The sequence below is a fragment of the Cupressus sempervirens genome, chromosome 9, assembly GCF_028749045.1.
Source record: "Cupressus sempervirens isolate cs-2001-9-10 chromosome 9, ASM2874904v1, whole genome shotgun sequence".
NCBI classification, from domain to species: domain Eukaryota; kingdom Viridiplantae; phylum Streptophyta; class Pinopsida; order Cupressales; family Cupressaceae; genus Cupressus; species Cupressus sempervirens.
The window spans coordinates 600020245-600034853 of NC_143126.1; the positions used below are offsets into that span (position 1 = coordinate 600020245).

The 14609-nt window shown below is 36.7% G+C and overlaps 1 protein-coding gene and 1 pseudogene across 1 annotated transcript; one reads left to right on the forward strand and one right to left on the reverse strand.

Moving 5' to 3' along the window:
* The first annotated feature begins 4939 nt into the window (after nucleotides 1–4939).
* Nucleotides 4940–14609, forward strand: part of LOC149540114 (beta-glucosidase 22-like) — a 43309-nt pseudogene continuing 33639 nt past the window's right edge.
* LOC149540115 (UPF0481 protein At3g47200-like) lies at nucleotides 6364–8036 on the reverse strand. The gene has a single exon (XM_089800286.1). It carries the CDS (start codon nucleotides 8034–8036, stop codon nucleotides 6492–6494), a length of 1545 nt encoding a protein of 514 aa, XP_089656412.1. The 3' UTR covers nucleotides 6364–6491.

The window sequence follows — 14609 nt, forward strand, 5'->3', positions numbered from 1 at the left end:
TAACCATGAGCATTACTCTAACCCTAACCTTAACCATAAACATAACTCTACGCCTAACTCTAACCCTAATTCTAACTCTACCATAATTGGACTCTAATCCTATACCTAACCCTAACTATAAGCATAACTCTAACCCTAGCCTTAACCATGACCATAACTCTAACCCTAACCTTAACCATAAACATAACTCTAATCTAAACCTTAACCATAACTCTAATGATAACCATAACCATAATTCTATCCTTGACCTTAACCATATCTCAAACCCTAACCCTAACTCCAACCATAACCCTAATGCTAACCCTAACCCTAATTCTATGCCTAAGGTTAATATTAACTGTAATGTTAACTTTGTCCCTAACCATATATCTACGTATGAATATAACATTTTACATTACAATATCCCAATTTTTTTTTTTTTTAAGATCTAAATTAAATTCCTTATATTAAATTAAAAGATATATTTGACTCAAACCCTAACCCTAACCCTATCCCCACTATAACCCTAACCATAACCATAATGATGACTCTAACCCTAACCTTAACCATGAGCATTACTCTAAAACTAACATTAACCATAAGCATAACTCTACCCCTAACTCTAACCCTAATTCTAACTCTACCATAATTGGATTCTAACCCTATCCCTAACCCTAACTATAAGCATAAGTCTAACCCTAGCCTTAACCATGAGCATAACTCTAACTTTAGATTTGACTCTACCATAATTGGACTCTAACCTTAACCCTAACCTTTATTTTGATCCTAACTCAAACCCTAACCCTTTAAACTCTAACCTTAACCTTGACTCAAACCTTAACCCTAACCCTAACGTTAGCCTTACTATAACCCTAACACTAACCCTAATCATAACCATAACCATAACTCTAACCCTAACCTTAACCATGACCATAACATTAACCCTAACCTTAACCATAAACATAACTCTAATCTAAACCTTAACCATAACTCTAACAATAACCATAACCATAACTCTATCCCTAACCTTAACCATAGCTTAAACCCTAACCCTAACTCCAACCCTAACTCTAATGCTAACCCTAACCCTAATTCTATCCCTAAGGTTAACATTAACTATAATGGTAACTTTGTCCCTAACCATATATCTATGTATGACTCTAACATTTTACATTACAATATCCCAAAAATAAAAAATATTTTTTTAATCTATATTAAACTCCTTATATTAAATTTTTAAAAATATTTTGAAGCATAATTTTATAGTAACTTCATACAACTCTAATTAAAAATTAATTAACAATTTTATAGTAACCTTATCAAAATAAAAAATAAAAAGTAAATATTTTTCCTATTGCGCCGCGAATGCCACTAGCTTATATATACCTCTATATATATTATGCCGAGAGTAATCGTTCTCGAGGCGCCTATTTTTGTTTTCATTAATCCCAACTTCGATTAAAATAACTTTGGGATTAAATAAAAATAGGCGCCTTGAGAACGATTACTCTCGTCGTAATATATATAGAGGTATATATAAGCTAGTAATAATTTGGAGTCATAGCATGAAAACCCCAACTGTCATCATTAGCACTTGAACTTATCTCAAGATAGATTGCGTTTCTATAAATACAGTTTGCGAAGAGTAAAATGTCAAGTTTTATTTATTTGAAATTATTAAATAATTTTTTTATGTTGTTTGTTCATCTGAAATTATATTATCGATGGAGTATGGCATTAAATAAAGTTGTAATGATGACAAGGAGATTTTCAATTGTAAAATACTTATATAGTTGCAAATTGATAATTTTCATTGCATGAGCACTCTATAAATCATTAGAACTTGAGAATTGTGTTCATGATGAATGTTTTCTATTCAACAAATATGATTTCAATGAATCATTTGAAATTCTTATCATTCTTGACTTAAGATTCAATAAGTGTTGATTGAGCAAATAAGAAACAACAAAGGTTATGCAAGAATTCATATAAAATACAATAAGAGAAATTAATTGAACTAAATCTTAATAAAAATATGGAATACATTAAAGAGAAATTAATTGAACTATAATCTTAATAAAAAATGTAGATATTTTTTTACTCAACCCAAAATAAAAGCTTCTAAAAATTAATAAAACATAACTAACCTTCTAAAATCAACTCATAATAAGAAATTCGTCTTTTACACTATCAAATATAGAAAGGAAATAATAATGAATCAAAACTTATTAACCTTCAGACTTCCACACTTTCAAGAAACTACCGTGATTCTCAAACTCTTTGAAATCTCTTTTGTAAAGAGCTCTCTAAAAAAAGATTATTTTCCAAAAACACAAGAATGGCTCAAGCTGAGAGTTTATATGGAAGCATCAAGAACTCTCCACAAAAGTTTATTTCATAAAAATGTAAGAATGACTCAAGTTGAGAATTTATATTGAAGCATCATGCTACTCCTCTTTGCTTAATAGGATGTAAATTCTTGGTAGTTTATAGTAGAATCAAGGGGACAACTTATATTGGTTTCATATGGCATCAATATGAATACGTAGGTAAGGAAATAAATTATTATTTCTTTGACTCTTATTTTGTTTTTTTGGATTGAAAACCATTTCAATGGTTGATGTTGAGCTAAAAGACTTCCTATCATTTTAAGTATATGATTTTGGTTAGGTATATTTACAAATTGTTTAAGAATTTGAAAACTTTCTACCAAAAAGAATTGCTAACTTATATCTTCATATAATCACTAAATGGATACAAAAGCTTCAGCTATATTCTTGTTTAGGAAGCTGAAAAATATTTGATTCAACCTTTGTGGTCTTTTAATTGATGTTTATAGCAGAAATAAGGTTTCTAGGATGTTGAATTTCATTTTCTTGTAAAATTTTGTGCTCTTTTCAAATGTAGAATTTTAGCTTACCTTCAAACATTAGATCTAACTAAAAAAGAAAGATAAAATATGTGATAAACGAGGAAATAATTAGAATAAAAATAAGAACAATAAACTCTTTCTTATCAATTTATATATAAATAAAATTACATAGACTTTTTCAAAGCAAAAAGTGAAGAAGAATCTAGAATAAAAATGAAAAATCAGAGATATTTCTTAATTAGCTTAAAAATTTCACAACATCAACTTTATCCAAAAATTTAAATATAAAACAAGTTGAAAAAAACAATTATCCTTAAAAATAGCCAATATTATTGTACTACAGCTCTTGCCTACAAAACAAGGAATAAATTACAAGGCATTGACGTGGCTTCTCAGCTGATTTTACTTCGTTCGATCTCCTTTTCTGATTTTACTTGTCTCAGCTCTCAAAATGGAGCTTTTCCTATCCGTACCTTATTTGCCATGATGGTCTTGTTTGCCTGCTTTCTCTTTCTATCAGAGAAATAAAACCATCCCCTGTTCCTCCACCTCTATCGATGCTTTGTCTGGTTCTCTTATTCCCCATTGCCAGTTAAAACTTAATACTCAATGTTTACATCCATACATCCACTATATATATTAAAACTACATAATGTCAACATCCATACATCCCCTCTCTCTCTCTCTCATTATATACTTACTGTACAATGTACATAATCAAATTGTACTATGTTTCTAAAATTACTTAAAAAAATTACATTTATAATAGTTATGAATCTCATACTTAATTTCACAATAGGAGAGGGAGACACCTTAACTTCACACAGTCACACATACATTTTCTCACAGATGTTTTCCACGGCCTGACAATGTTAGACTTTTAAGCTCCTGACAAAAAGTGTTTATCAACCATTAATTTTGCAGCCTCTCCTGCTTTATGCACTTCTCTATCTCATTGATTTCATTAATTTTTATAAAACAAATGACTTTATATTCTGCACATGAGATTGGTGTTATTGTAAAGACAAAACAAGATTTGTTGTCTACATAATTTGTGGTTGCAAGTGGTTGTGAACTTATTGCATAATAAGAACCTCGTGCATGTGGATTTGCATTTGGCTCTGGTTATTCAGCAGATCATTCAGTTATGCAATTCTCTGAATTCTGTATCTTTTATGCATATCCCTCGTGAGTGGAACAGTGTGGCTGATTGTTTGGCTAAATGGGCCTTTGAGCAAGGGCCGGCTTGGAATATTCTTGATCATAGGATGCTTCCCCTTGATTTATCTCAGATGCTAGTTCAACTTGTGGATCAAGATAAAGCTATGTAGTTCTCTTTGTTTCTTGTGTTGTTTAGCTCTCTTTGATATTCAATAAAATTTTTACCCTTCTTTTAGTAAAAATTTATGGCTGCAACTGCTTAGGAATCTGCGATGCACTTTGTGACACATGATTTCCCTTCTTTCTCTCTTGTTCTTCCCAAACCTTAATTCAATTTACTAATGCATTCTCAACTAGAAGAGTTAGAATTTAACTGATATTCCATTAAGATGAAGATGGGCAAGAGAGCAGCAGTTTTGATTTCACTCTTCATAGGGCTTCAAATTCATGATTTTAAAAAAAACTTCATATTTGGTGCAGGCATTTCTTCTTACCAGGTGCCTAATACCACTTCCTTTATTTCTTCTCACAGTTATATCAGCTGTTATCATACTAAATTATATTACTTATTACTTGTTATGATGGGGTGTACACAAATTACAGGTTGAAGGTGCATCACAACTTGATGGTGTATACTTTTACACACTCTGGTTAGTCCTTTCATTTATGGAAACAAATATAAAACTTATGCAAATCATATTCATGCGCTTTGTTTTCTGAAAGTAGACGCAATTCAATATAATACATAACTCTACCATTAAAAAAAATTAATTCCTGATGTCAGAAAATGCTAGTATTCTGATTGTGTAATTCTACTCCAACTTATCCATTTGGTCATTTTTGGGCATTATATTTCTTTCTCAATTTTGGGCGTTCCGGATTTAGATGTCTTCCTCCTCCTTGGACTAAGGTAAATGATCATTAACAATGAAAATGTTTGATGAAAGCACAGGGGATTTTACCGCAGACCAATACCACCACTATAAAGTAATCTGAATTGCTATACTTTTTTTGATTGGTACAATGTTAAGTAATCCCATTCTATTCGAGTTTAAGTTGGCTTACTATAAACATATTTTTCAGGAGGATGTTCTTCTGATGTTCAAGATGGGATTAGATGCATACAGATTTTCCATATCATGGTCTCGACTTATACCTGGTACTGTCAAGCAATATTCTCTGTCAAAATTAAAAGTAGGAGTAGCAATGTATGGTTATTGTTTTCTTTCGCTTGGACATCATCTTAACTTGCTGCTTAAAATAGATGGAAGGGGAAGGGGTGCAATCAATTCAACGGGATTGGAATACTACAATATTCTCATCAACGAACTTATTCTCCACGGTAAATGTCACCTAAAAAGAGCCCACGGCCATTCATTCATTGTAAAATATAGTACATTTTTTGGGCCCAATAAACTAAATTGAATGTTGGAGGAATAGTTCAACCCAAAATAATTTCATTAAATAAAATTTGCAGGTGTTCAGCCACATGCTACCTTATTCCACTTCGATTTACCCCAGAGCTTGGAAGATGCTTACAGAGGATGGCTTAGTCCCATAGTAGTGTAATATTTTCTATCTATAATTGATATTTTGTTGTCAGTTAAGAGCTACACTTTGTAAAAATGTATTCAGAAGTCAGTATCTTGAGAAGTGTATCATAATTCATCGAGCTAGTTTTTATTTTTTAACAAAGTTATATCTGAATAAATAAGAGATAATTTCCATTTTACTTGCAGTTAAATCCTGATAGCAATGTCACAAAGTTATACCTGATAGTTTTTAATTTACTTTTGTTAAACAATAAACAGAGATGATTTCAGAACATTTGCAGAAGTTTGTTTCAGAGAATTTCGGGACAGAGTGAAGTACGGACAACTTTTAACGAGCCAAATGCATTTCCCCCTTTTGAGTTATGATATTGGTTGGCGCCGCCACAACTAAAAGGAATGAAGTTCTAATCGTGCTCCACGGGAATTTGATAGAATGAATACCTTCCTAACTAAAAAAGCTAGACAAAAGCTGAGCCTTAAATTCAAAAAGATATGCACATTAAGGCGAGCATTAATAATACCCAATAGAAAACAACAATAGTTCTGTTTTTTCTTTTCTGGTGAAAGGCATATTGTCTGAAATTATATTAAACAAGAAACGTGGAGATTACAAGAAAGCATAAATATTTCCCTGGACAGAGAGACTATGCCAATGTATAGCCTGATTCAACCTACCACTAGAAATAGAGACTGAAACATGTGACATTCAACACTGGAGCCTCCCACCAAAAAAATTACTGAAGAGGGTACAGCGAAATGCCAAATATCACAGACACTAGCTAATATAATTCGAACAAACAAATATACAAGGTAGATCAAACAATATATGTGCAATAGAATAAACTTCCGTTGGGGCTGCTACAATGGATGTAGAAAATTTGTGCAGGCCTCATTACAAATAGAACACGTAATTTGTGAGAAGCTAATTAACGATGCAGTACTGCGAAAACGGTTTGCACGACAGTGAAGGACAAAAGCAGGAATGCTGCAATCACAGAAACAGTTCTCCATGGCCTGGAAAAATAATGTTCTGTAAACTCAGCGAGCATGACTTCATATGTGCTGTGGTAATGATTGTAGGCATCTTCTCTCACTTTAGCAAATGGATCCTCATAGCTTCTGGTGATGCCTCTGCTCAGCGTTTTGAACAGATCGGCCACTTCTCCATCGCTTCCCATGTAACTCTTGATAATTCTGGCTTTTCTAAGGACGGAGACATCTCTTTCAGAATGAATGAGCTCACACATGAGATGAACGTACCTCGATATAGCACACTTGTTTTTCGCCTCATATATTTCCATTGCCATGAGATTTCGCAGAAGGGTTTCAACGCTGCTGGAGATTCTGATTCTGGGGAGGTGAAATATATTCTTCTTAATGGTGATCTTCATCCTATTTCCCTCCATCCTTGTGAATTTGATCCCAGCGCGACTTAATTCAGAAGCAGAGGGGATTATAATCTCTCTTCTCTCCGAATTATCAACATGAGTACGGCTTTCATTCAGCGAACGGTCATCTGTACCGTCTTCAACTTTCAATGAATGTTTGACATACTTTCGGAACAAATCCAAAAGATGCGTAATGTCTTCTTCATTTGGAATTTCATTTAGTCGGGGGTCTGTTTCCTTACTTTTGAAAGGGTAGAACAACCTCGCGATTCGGGCACCACTTAACAAATTGCACAGCTTTATAAATGGGTCGTCTGCAGCATTTGTACTTGCTTCATCATTTGCGCTTGCTCGATGTCTTTGCCCGCTCAACTCTAGTATCCTGAGCAGAACAAAGAGTGGAATTTGGTTCTCCAGCATCAACATGTCAGCAATTATGGGGTATGCAGTGTATTCAATACTATTTCGATTGAAAAAGGAACAATCCGAATCAGAGGTACTACCCAAAGCCTTGAATGTCTCTAAGATGAAACAAGCATCCAAAGCGAGCATCCAAGCGAGATGCCCATCTTGGTACTCGATTTTCTCTTGGTAGTGTTCTCTGACCCTGGGAGCCTCAGCCATAATAGGTCCTATAACTTGACTTTCGAATTCCTCCGCACTCATCATATTAAACATTTTCCTCGCAGCGTACAACTTATGAGTATGCATTTCAGGAGAAAGAGCCAGATCATGATGAAGTGGGCCTAAGCTTACCATTTGTGAAAAATAAGCGCTCTGATTCAGCTGAACAAGAAAATCGGGGACTTTGTAAATCGAAACCCGTTCAGATCTTTGGGCGGAATTGAGATCCTGGTTCTGGAACCCACTTTTAACATCGATAATCCACTGCTCTGCCAATATGGGAGTGTTGCTCTGCCATGGGAGTGTTGGCGTAGTAGCAGTGTTGGCGTACGGACTATATCTCCGATAAGCCCTCTCCACCGACACCATCATATCTCTGATGAGTGTTGGAGTAGCAGTGTTGGCGTACCTAATATATCTCCGATGAGCCCTCTCCACCGACACCATCATATCTCCCATGAGCCCTCTCCACCACCAGCACCTGCTTTTTGGTGTGATGACAAAATCTACAGAGAGATTGAGATATAATTCAATGGTCTTACCTGGTTGCAGACAACTTCTCTTGCTAGGCTATATAGATGACACCATCGTTATACTTGCAATGTCTCACAAGAAATATCGTAGAAATGGAAACGAATCGAGGAGGAAAATACAGGGAGGAATTTATACTCACTTTTTTCACGTGTATGAGAATTGTTAGTGAGATGTGTTCCTATCTTTCTCCGGTTAGAAAAATTGAATTTCTCACCAGAAAAGTGAATGATTTCATGCATTCCAGCTACTTAGGCACATTCTGACACCCACTTAGGAGATTCTATATCATGTGGTCCTGATCTTTTATTGCACTCAAAATTACAAGCTTCTACGTCAGATTGTCAAATACACAAGGCAGAATTGTGGAAATTCTAGGGCACTTTATCCATCCATTTCCCCTCGGTCAATTTTTTAGAAAAGTCTATTTTCTTAGGCTATATATGCTGATTCATCAAGAGTTTAATTATTGACGAGCAGAATTTTTCAGTGGACAGGGTATAAATCAGTTGTCGAAATTTCTTTTTCAAATTTAGACTTTACCAGGGCATTGGTTCATGGTTTTCTGTTGACATTTCTCTTATGTTTCTTCATTTCAATTTCTTCTATCGAAAAATCTGTACATGATATTACTTTCCTTCTATATTTTTCCTAGCTATTGCACGTAGATTCTCCGTTAGCCCTGTGAAAACAGAGCTAACATGTCACTATCCAAACAGACTATTTATTCCCTTTTACTGTGGTCGGTCTGTATCAAATGGTGTACACATTTTATTTTTCCCAGCGGTTTTTGGAATAACGGTGATGTCGAAATGAATAAATTAGCGGGAGAGAAGGAAGGAATGTTTGAAACAGCGCCGTCCATTGGGCTTATTTAAAAATAGGTGTGTTTATTTGACGCAGTGCAAGGCAAGAGCATCTCCAAAGGAGATGTTCTAGCCCCCTACTATAAAATCACGCAGCGGAAACATAATGACAGGAAGTAATAACTTGATGGGGACACAATCCACGAACAGAATGGACACAATAGAAAAGGGAAATTGTATTAACTGAAAAATAAGCTAGTACAAATAGTACAGAGAAAATAAACTTCAAAACATGCCCTAAAGGCTTATAATAGCATAAATCTGGAGATAATTTCTCTTTTCAGTACCTCCTCTCAAACTCCACTCTGAACTGCCTTTTACAATGTCAGAAATCTCCTTAAATAGACCCCGGAGGGTTAAAGACTAGGAGTACATTCTAGAAAGTGCTAGTAGGCATCCACCGACCAAATAGAAGATTCCAGAAGTTGCGTTAGAAGTCAGTGCAAATCTAGAAGAATCCAAAAACAGTAACCAAACTTCCAGGAGGCATAACTTTTGAACCGTAGCTCCGATTGACGAATCGTTTACATTTTCGGAAAGCTCTTGAAGCGCTCTATAGCCTTATAGATCAGCTTCGCTCGTCCCCCATCTTTTGGCCCTTTTCGAAGTCATTTAATGCCCCTAACCTGACTTTGAAGCATTCTTAGGTCTCCAAAATTCGGAAAACTACAATAACTTTCAAACCGTGGGGCCTATTGACCTGATTCTTTTTCTGGAATGCTCCAAATCACGATTACGTTCATCTGGCCAATTCACACATTCTAGTTTACCAAAATGATGGCCTAATTACATGCTCCTATTTTTTCAGGATTTTCAAACACACTGATAGTGGAACTGTGAGAGTTGGAACCTTTATTTGACCCAAATGGGTATCCAAAAATGAAAACACATGAAACAGAAACTAAGTCTAAGTATATTCTTTTGGGTGACACAGGATTGCCCTTATACCTTTGGATGCTCTTGCATCAGACACCTAGGGTAGATTGAAAAGTGACCCTGTCACTTTATGAATGGTAGAAGAAATCTCAAATGGAAAACTTCAGCTGCTGAAATCCAAGTTGAGTCCTCGATCGATCGTCCTTTCCATTTAACCAAATACTCTTCATACTGCCTGTTTCTGGTACTCCTACCCACAAGATGATCTAGAATGTCTTCTATCTCCTCCTTCTTAGAAGCAGGAATTGGACATGGCTCTAACACCAGCTCCTCATCTGCACCATCATCATGATACTCTGTTAAATCTACAATGTTGAAAATGGGAGAAATGTGAATACCATTTGGCAGCTCCACCTCATATGCATTTCCTGAGTCATGTTTTTTCAAAACTTTGCAGGGGCCAAATTTCTTCATTTTCAGCTTGTTGTAAGTACCGACTGAAAATCTTTCTTTTTGTAACTGCACCATGACTAGATCCTCTACTTGGAATTCCTTATGTCTTCTCCTTTGATCAACCCTAGCTTTATAATTTTGATTCATCTTGGTAATGTGTGCCTGAACCTCCTCATGTAGACGCTTGATATGTTCAGCAAATTCTTTCGCTTTAGCACTTGTCCTCTCCCCTTGCTCTATCTTCCTCAATTCTGGTGCAGTCCTTGGGCTATTCCCATATAAAATTTGAAATTGTGATTTTTCAGTACTCCTATTTATAGAGTTATTGTAAGCAAACTCTGCTTGTGGTAAAATCAAATCCCATCCCTTGGGCTTATCCCCAACTAAACATCTCAGCAAATTGCCCAGACTTCTATTTACCACTTCTATTTGGCCGTCAGTTTGTGGGTGATGCGTGGAACTGAATTTTAAGTCTGTTCTCAACTTTTTCCACAATGTCCTCCAGAAATACCCCACAAATTTAGTATCTCTATCAGAAACTATGCTCCTTGGAAGACCATGTAGTCTTACCACCTCTTTGAAAAACAAGTCTGCAATATGGACATCATCATGAGTTTTGTGGCATGGAATGAAATGTGCCATTTTGGAGAACCTATCAACAACCACGAATATTGAGTCATTACCCCTTTGTATCCTTGGCAATCTAAGAACAAAATCCATACTTTTGTCCTCTCATAGCCTCGATGGAACAGGCAATGGCTGATATAGGCCAGTATTGTGACTAAACCCCTTGGCAACTTGACAAACCTGGCAACTCTGTACAAACTTCTTCACATCCTGTAAAATTTGAGGCCAAAAATAATGTTATCGAAGAATGGCAACGGTCTTATCTCGACCAAAATGTCCTGCCATCCCTCCACTGTGTTTCTCCTTAATCAGATTTTTCCTCATGGAACTTCTTGGAATGCACAATTGACTACCCTTGAACAACATGCCATCTTGAATCAAATAGTCTAACCACTTGGTTCTATCTACAACAACAGGTTCTTTACAAGCTTTCCATGCTTCAGCAAAATCAGGATCCTTGGGGTACAAATTCTTGAGTTCATCAAACCCAACTACTTCAACCTGCATTACTGTGAGCAACAACTGTCTCCTACTTAGTGCATCTGCAACCCTGTTAGATTTTTCACTTCTATGCTTCAACACAAATGTATAGCTCTGTAAGAACTGTACCCACTTCATATGCCTCTGATTCAATTTACCTTGGCTATTTAGGTACTGTAATGCCTGATGATCAATATACAAAACAAATTCCTTTGGCAATAAATAATGCCTCCATTTCTTTAAGGCGTGAACTATTGCATAGAACTCTTGATCATAAACAGAATACTTCTTCTTTGCATCATTCAATTTTTCACTAAAATATGCAATAGGTTTACCTTCTTGGCTTAATACAACCCCAATAGCGCTGCCACTAACATCACAATCTACCTGGAAAACCTTTCTAAAATCTGGAAGTGCCAATACAGGCTGTTCTATCACCTTCTTCTTCAGCAATTCAAAACTTCTCGCAGCTGCTATAGTCCATTTGAACTCTTTTCTATCCCTTCTTATTGTATCAGTTAGGGGTGCACATATGCCATTGAAATTTTTAATAAACTTCCTGTAAAAACTAACCAGACCATGAAATGATCTTACCTCAGTAGCAGACCTTGGAGTAGGCCATTCCAAGATGGCTTTTACCTTCTCTGGATCCATTTTGAGACCTTCAGGTGATATAACAAACCCCAAATAGACTAACTCCCTTTTTGCAAAGATACATTTCTTCAGATTAATTAATAGTTTCTCTTCCTTTAGCCTTTCAAGGACACTACGAATATGTAGTAAATGTTCTTCCAAAATCTTGCTGAAAATTAAAATATCATCCAAATAAACAATAAATTTTTTTTCCAAGAACTTCTTAAGTACCTCATTCATGAGCCACATGTAGGTGCTTGGGGCGTTCGTCAATCCAAAGGGCATGAATAACCACTCATAAAGACCCTCCTTGGTCTTGAAGGCTGTTTTCCACTCATCTCCTTCTCGAATCCGTATCTGATGATAACCACTCTTCAGATCTATCTTTGTGAAGTACTGAGCTCCACTGAAGCAGTCCATAAGATCATCCATCCTTGGCAAAGGAAATCGGTAGTTGATGGTTATCCTGTTTATAGCTCGAGAATCTATACACATCCTCCACTCTCCATCCTTCTTTGGTGTGAGTATTGCAGGTACTGCACATGGACTTAGGCTCTCTCGAATCAAGCCCTTCCTCAACAGCTCCTGAACCTGTCTATTTAGCTCCTCTATTTTAGTAGGAGTCATCCTATGAGCAGCCTTGTTAGAAAAACTAGCTCCTAGAATCAGATCTATCTGATGACTGATTTTCCTTACTAGTGGCAATCCATCTGGAATATTATCAGAGATAATATCTCCAAACTCCCCTAGTAAATCTGAAACTTCAAGTGGTATTTCACTACTACCTTCTTTATCTTTCCTAGGAATCAAAGCATAGCACATATGCTGATGTTTCATGCCATCTAAAAACTTTTTTCCATCAACAAGACAAATCCTAACACTGCTACATACCTTTTCACCTTCCTTTTTTATGGGCTTCAATTTCTGGCGAACTCCATCCTTTGTCAGAGAGTATGTGTTTGCATGTCCATCATGCACTGCATGTCTATCAAACTACCATGGTCTACCCAACAATAGATGGAAAACATCCATTGAAATAACATCACATAAAACTTCATCTTGGTAACTCCCAATTTTGAATTTTACTAACCATTGGTCACTTACCAGGACCTTATGATCATCTTTTACCCAAGCAATCCGATAGGGCTGGGAATGTTTCTCCCTCTTGAGCTTCAGCTTAGAGACCATCTCTTCTGATACCAAGTTATCAGTGCTGCCACCATCAATGATCACGTCACAAAATTTATCCTCACACTTGCATCTGGTATGGAACAAACTCCTCTATTGTCCTGGTTCAATCTCACCACTTAGTGAGACTCTTTCATTTACCAAGGTCTCTCCTCTTTCTGCATCCTCTGAATGTGATGATTGTGCATCCTCATCCACATGAGCAACCCTAGCTTGGCCCTCAGCTCTCCTATCTGTCCTTCCTTGTCGTTGAGGGCATTCAAAGGCACGATGACCTTTTTCATTGCAATGGAAACAGGTACCACGGAAGCCTCCTCTTCCTTGTCCATGTCCTCTACCTCTTCCTCTCTGATTTCCAAAGTCTTGGTCACGGGAGCGGTTGAAACCCGCATTCCTCTGGTTCCTACTAGTACCCTCATCTTCATTTTTCTTTCGGGTTTCATTGCGGCCTCCAAATGACCTACCACTTCCCTTCCTCCTTGACCGCACCCTCTTTGTCTTCCTTCAAACTTTTTGTTTGGCTTCTCTTCAACTCGTAAGCAAACTAGTATGCCTCTTCAACGCTGGTCATTCTTACCAGACTTAATTCCTCCTAGATGCTAGGTCGCAACCCACTGATATAACGAGCAACCTTCTCCTTATTTGCTTCTGCATGCCCCACTCTAATCAAGAGTCAGTAAAATTCATCTGTATATTCTTGGACTAATCTTCCTGCTTGCTTTAACCCATGCATCTTGTTAAACAAATCAAGCTCATAGTCTACAGGAATGAATTGCTTCTTCAATTTGTCCACCATGCGATCCCATCTTGTGATCTTCTCCTTTCCTCTTCTGTTTCTTTCCAATTGAACCTCTTGCCACCAGATTTTGGCAAGGCCTTTCAATTTGGCCTTTGCAAACTTAACCCTATCTGGGTCCCTTATATCTTCATACTCAAAGTATTCTTCCAGTTCATTGATCCAATCGATCAACTCATCTAGTTTCAAATTTTCTGAAAATACACCCAATTCAATTGTAGGTCTTTTTCCAAACTTAGTAATGGCCCTAAAAAGCCTTTCCTCTGCATGATTCAAAACTTCCCCATCAAATTCTCCTTCTAGTTCCATTACTTTTTCTTCATTGTCATCCTCACTGTCGTCACCTGTGGCAACATTTGCTCCTCTACGGAGCTCCTCTTGCAATGCTTGTACCTGCCTTTGGAGGGCTCTAACCTCCTCAGTATTAATAGCTCTGGCCCTTCCGCCACGCTCTCTTCATGGAGGCATCTTCTAACTCGAACCCACAACCACACAGTCTTGGTGCAAACTGCCTCACAGTCAGCGCTCTGTCTACACACTGAGAAAAACCAGCTCTGATACCACTTGATGGGGACACAACTC

Bases quoted from the DNA above. Each gene is read 5' to 3' on its own strand.
- LOC149540115 (XM_089800286.1), bottom strand. From the start codon at position 8,036: ATGGGAGATATGATGGTGTCGGTGGAGAGGGCTCATCGGAGATATATT.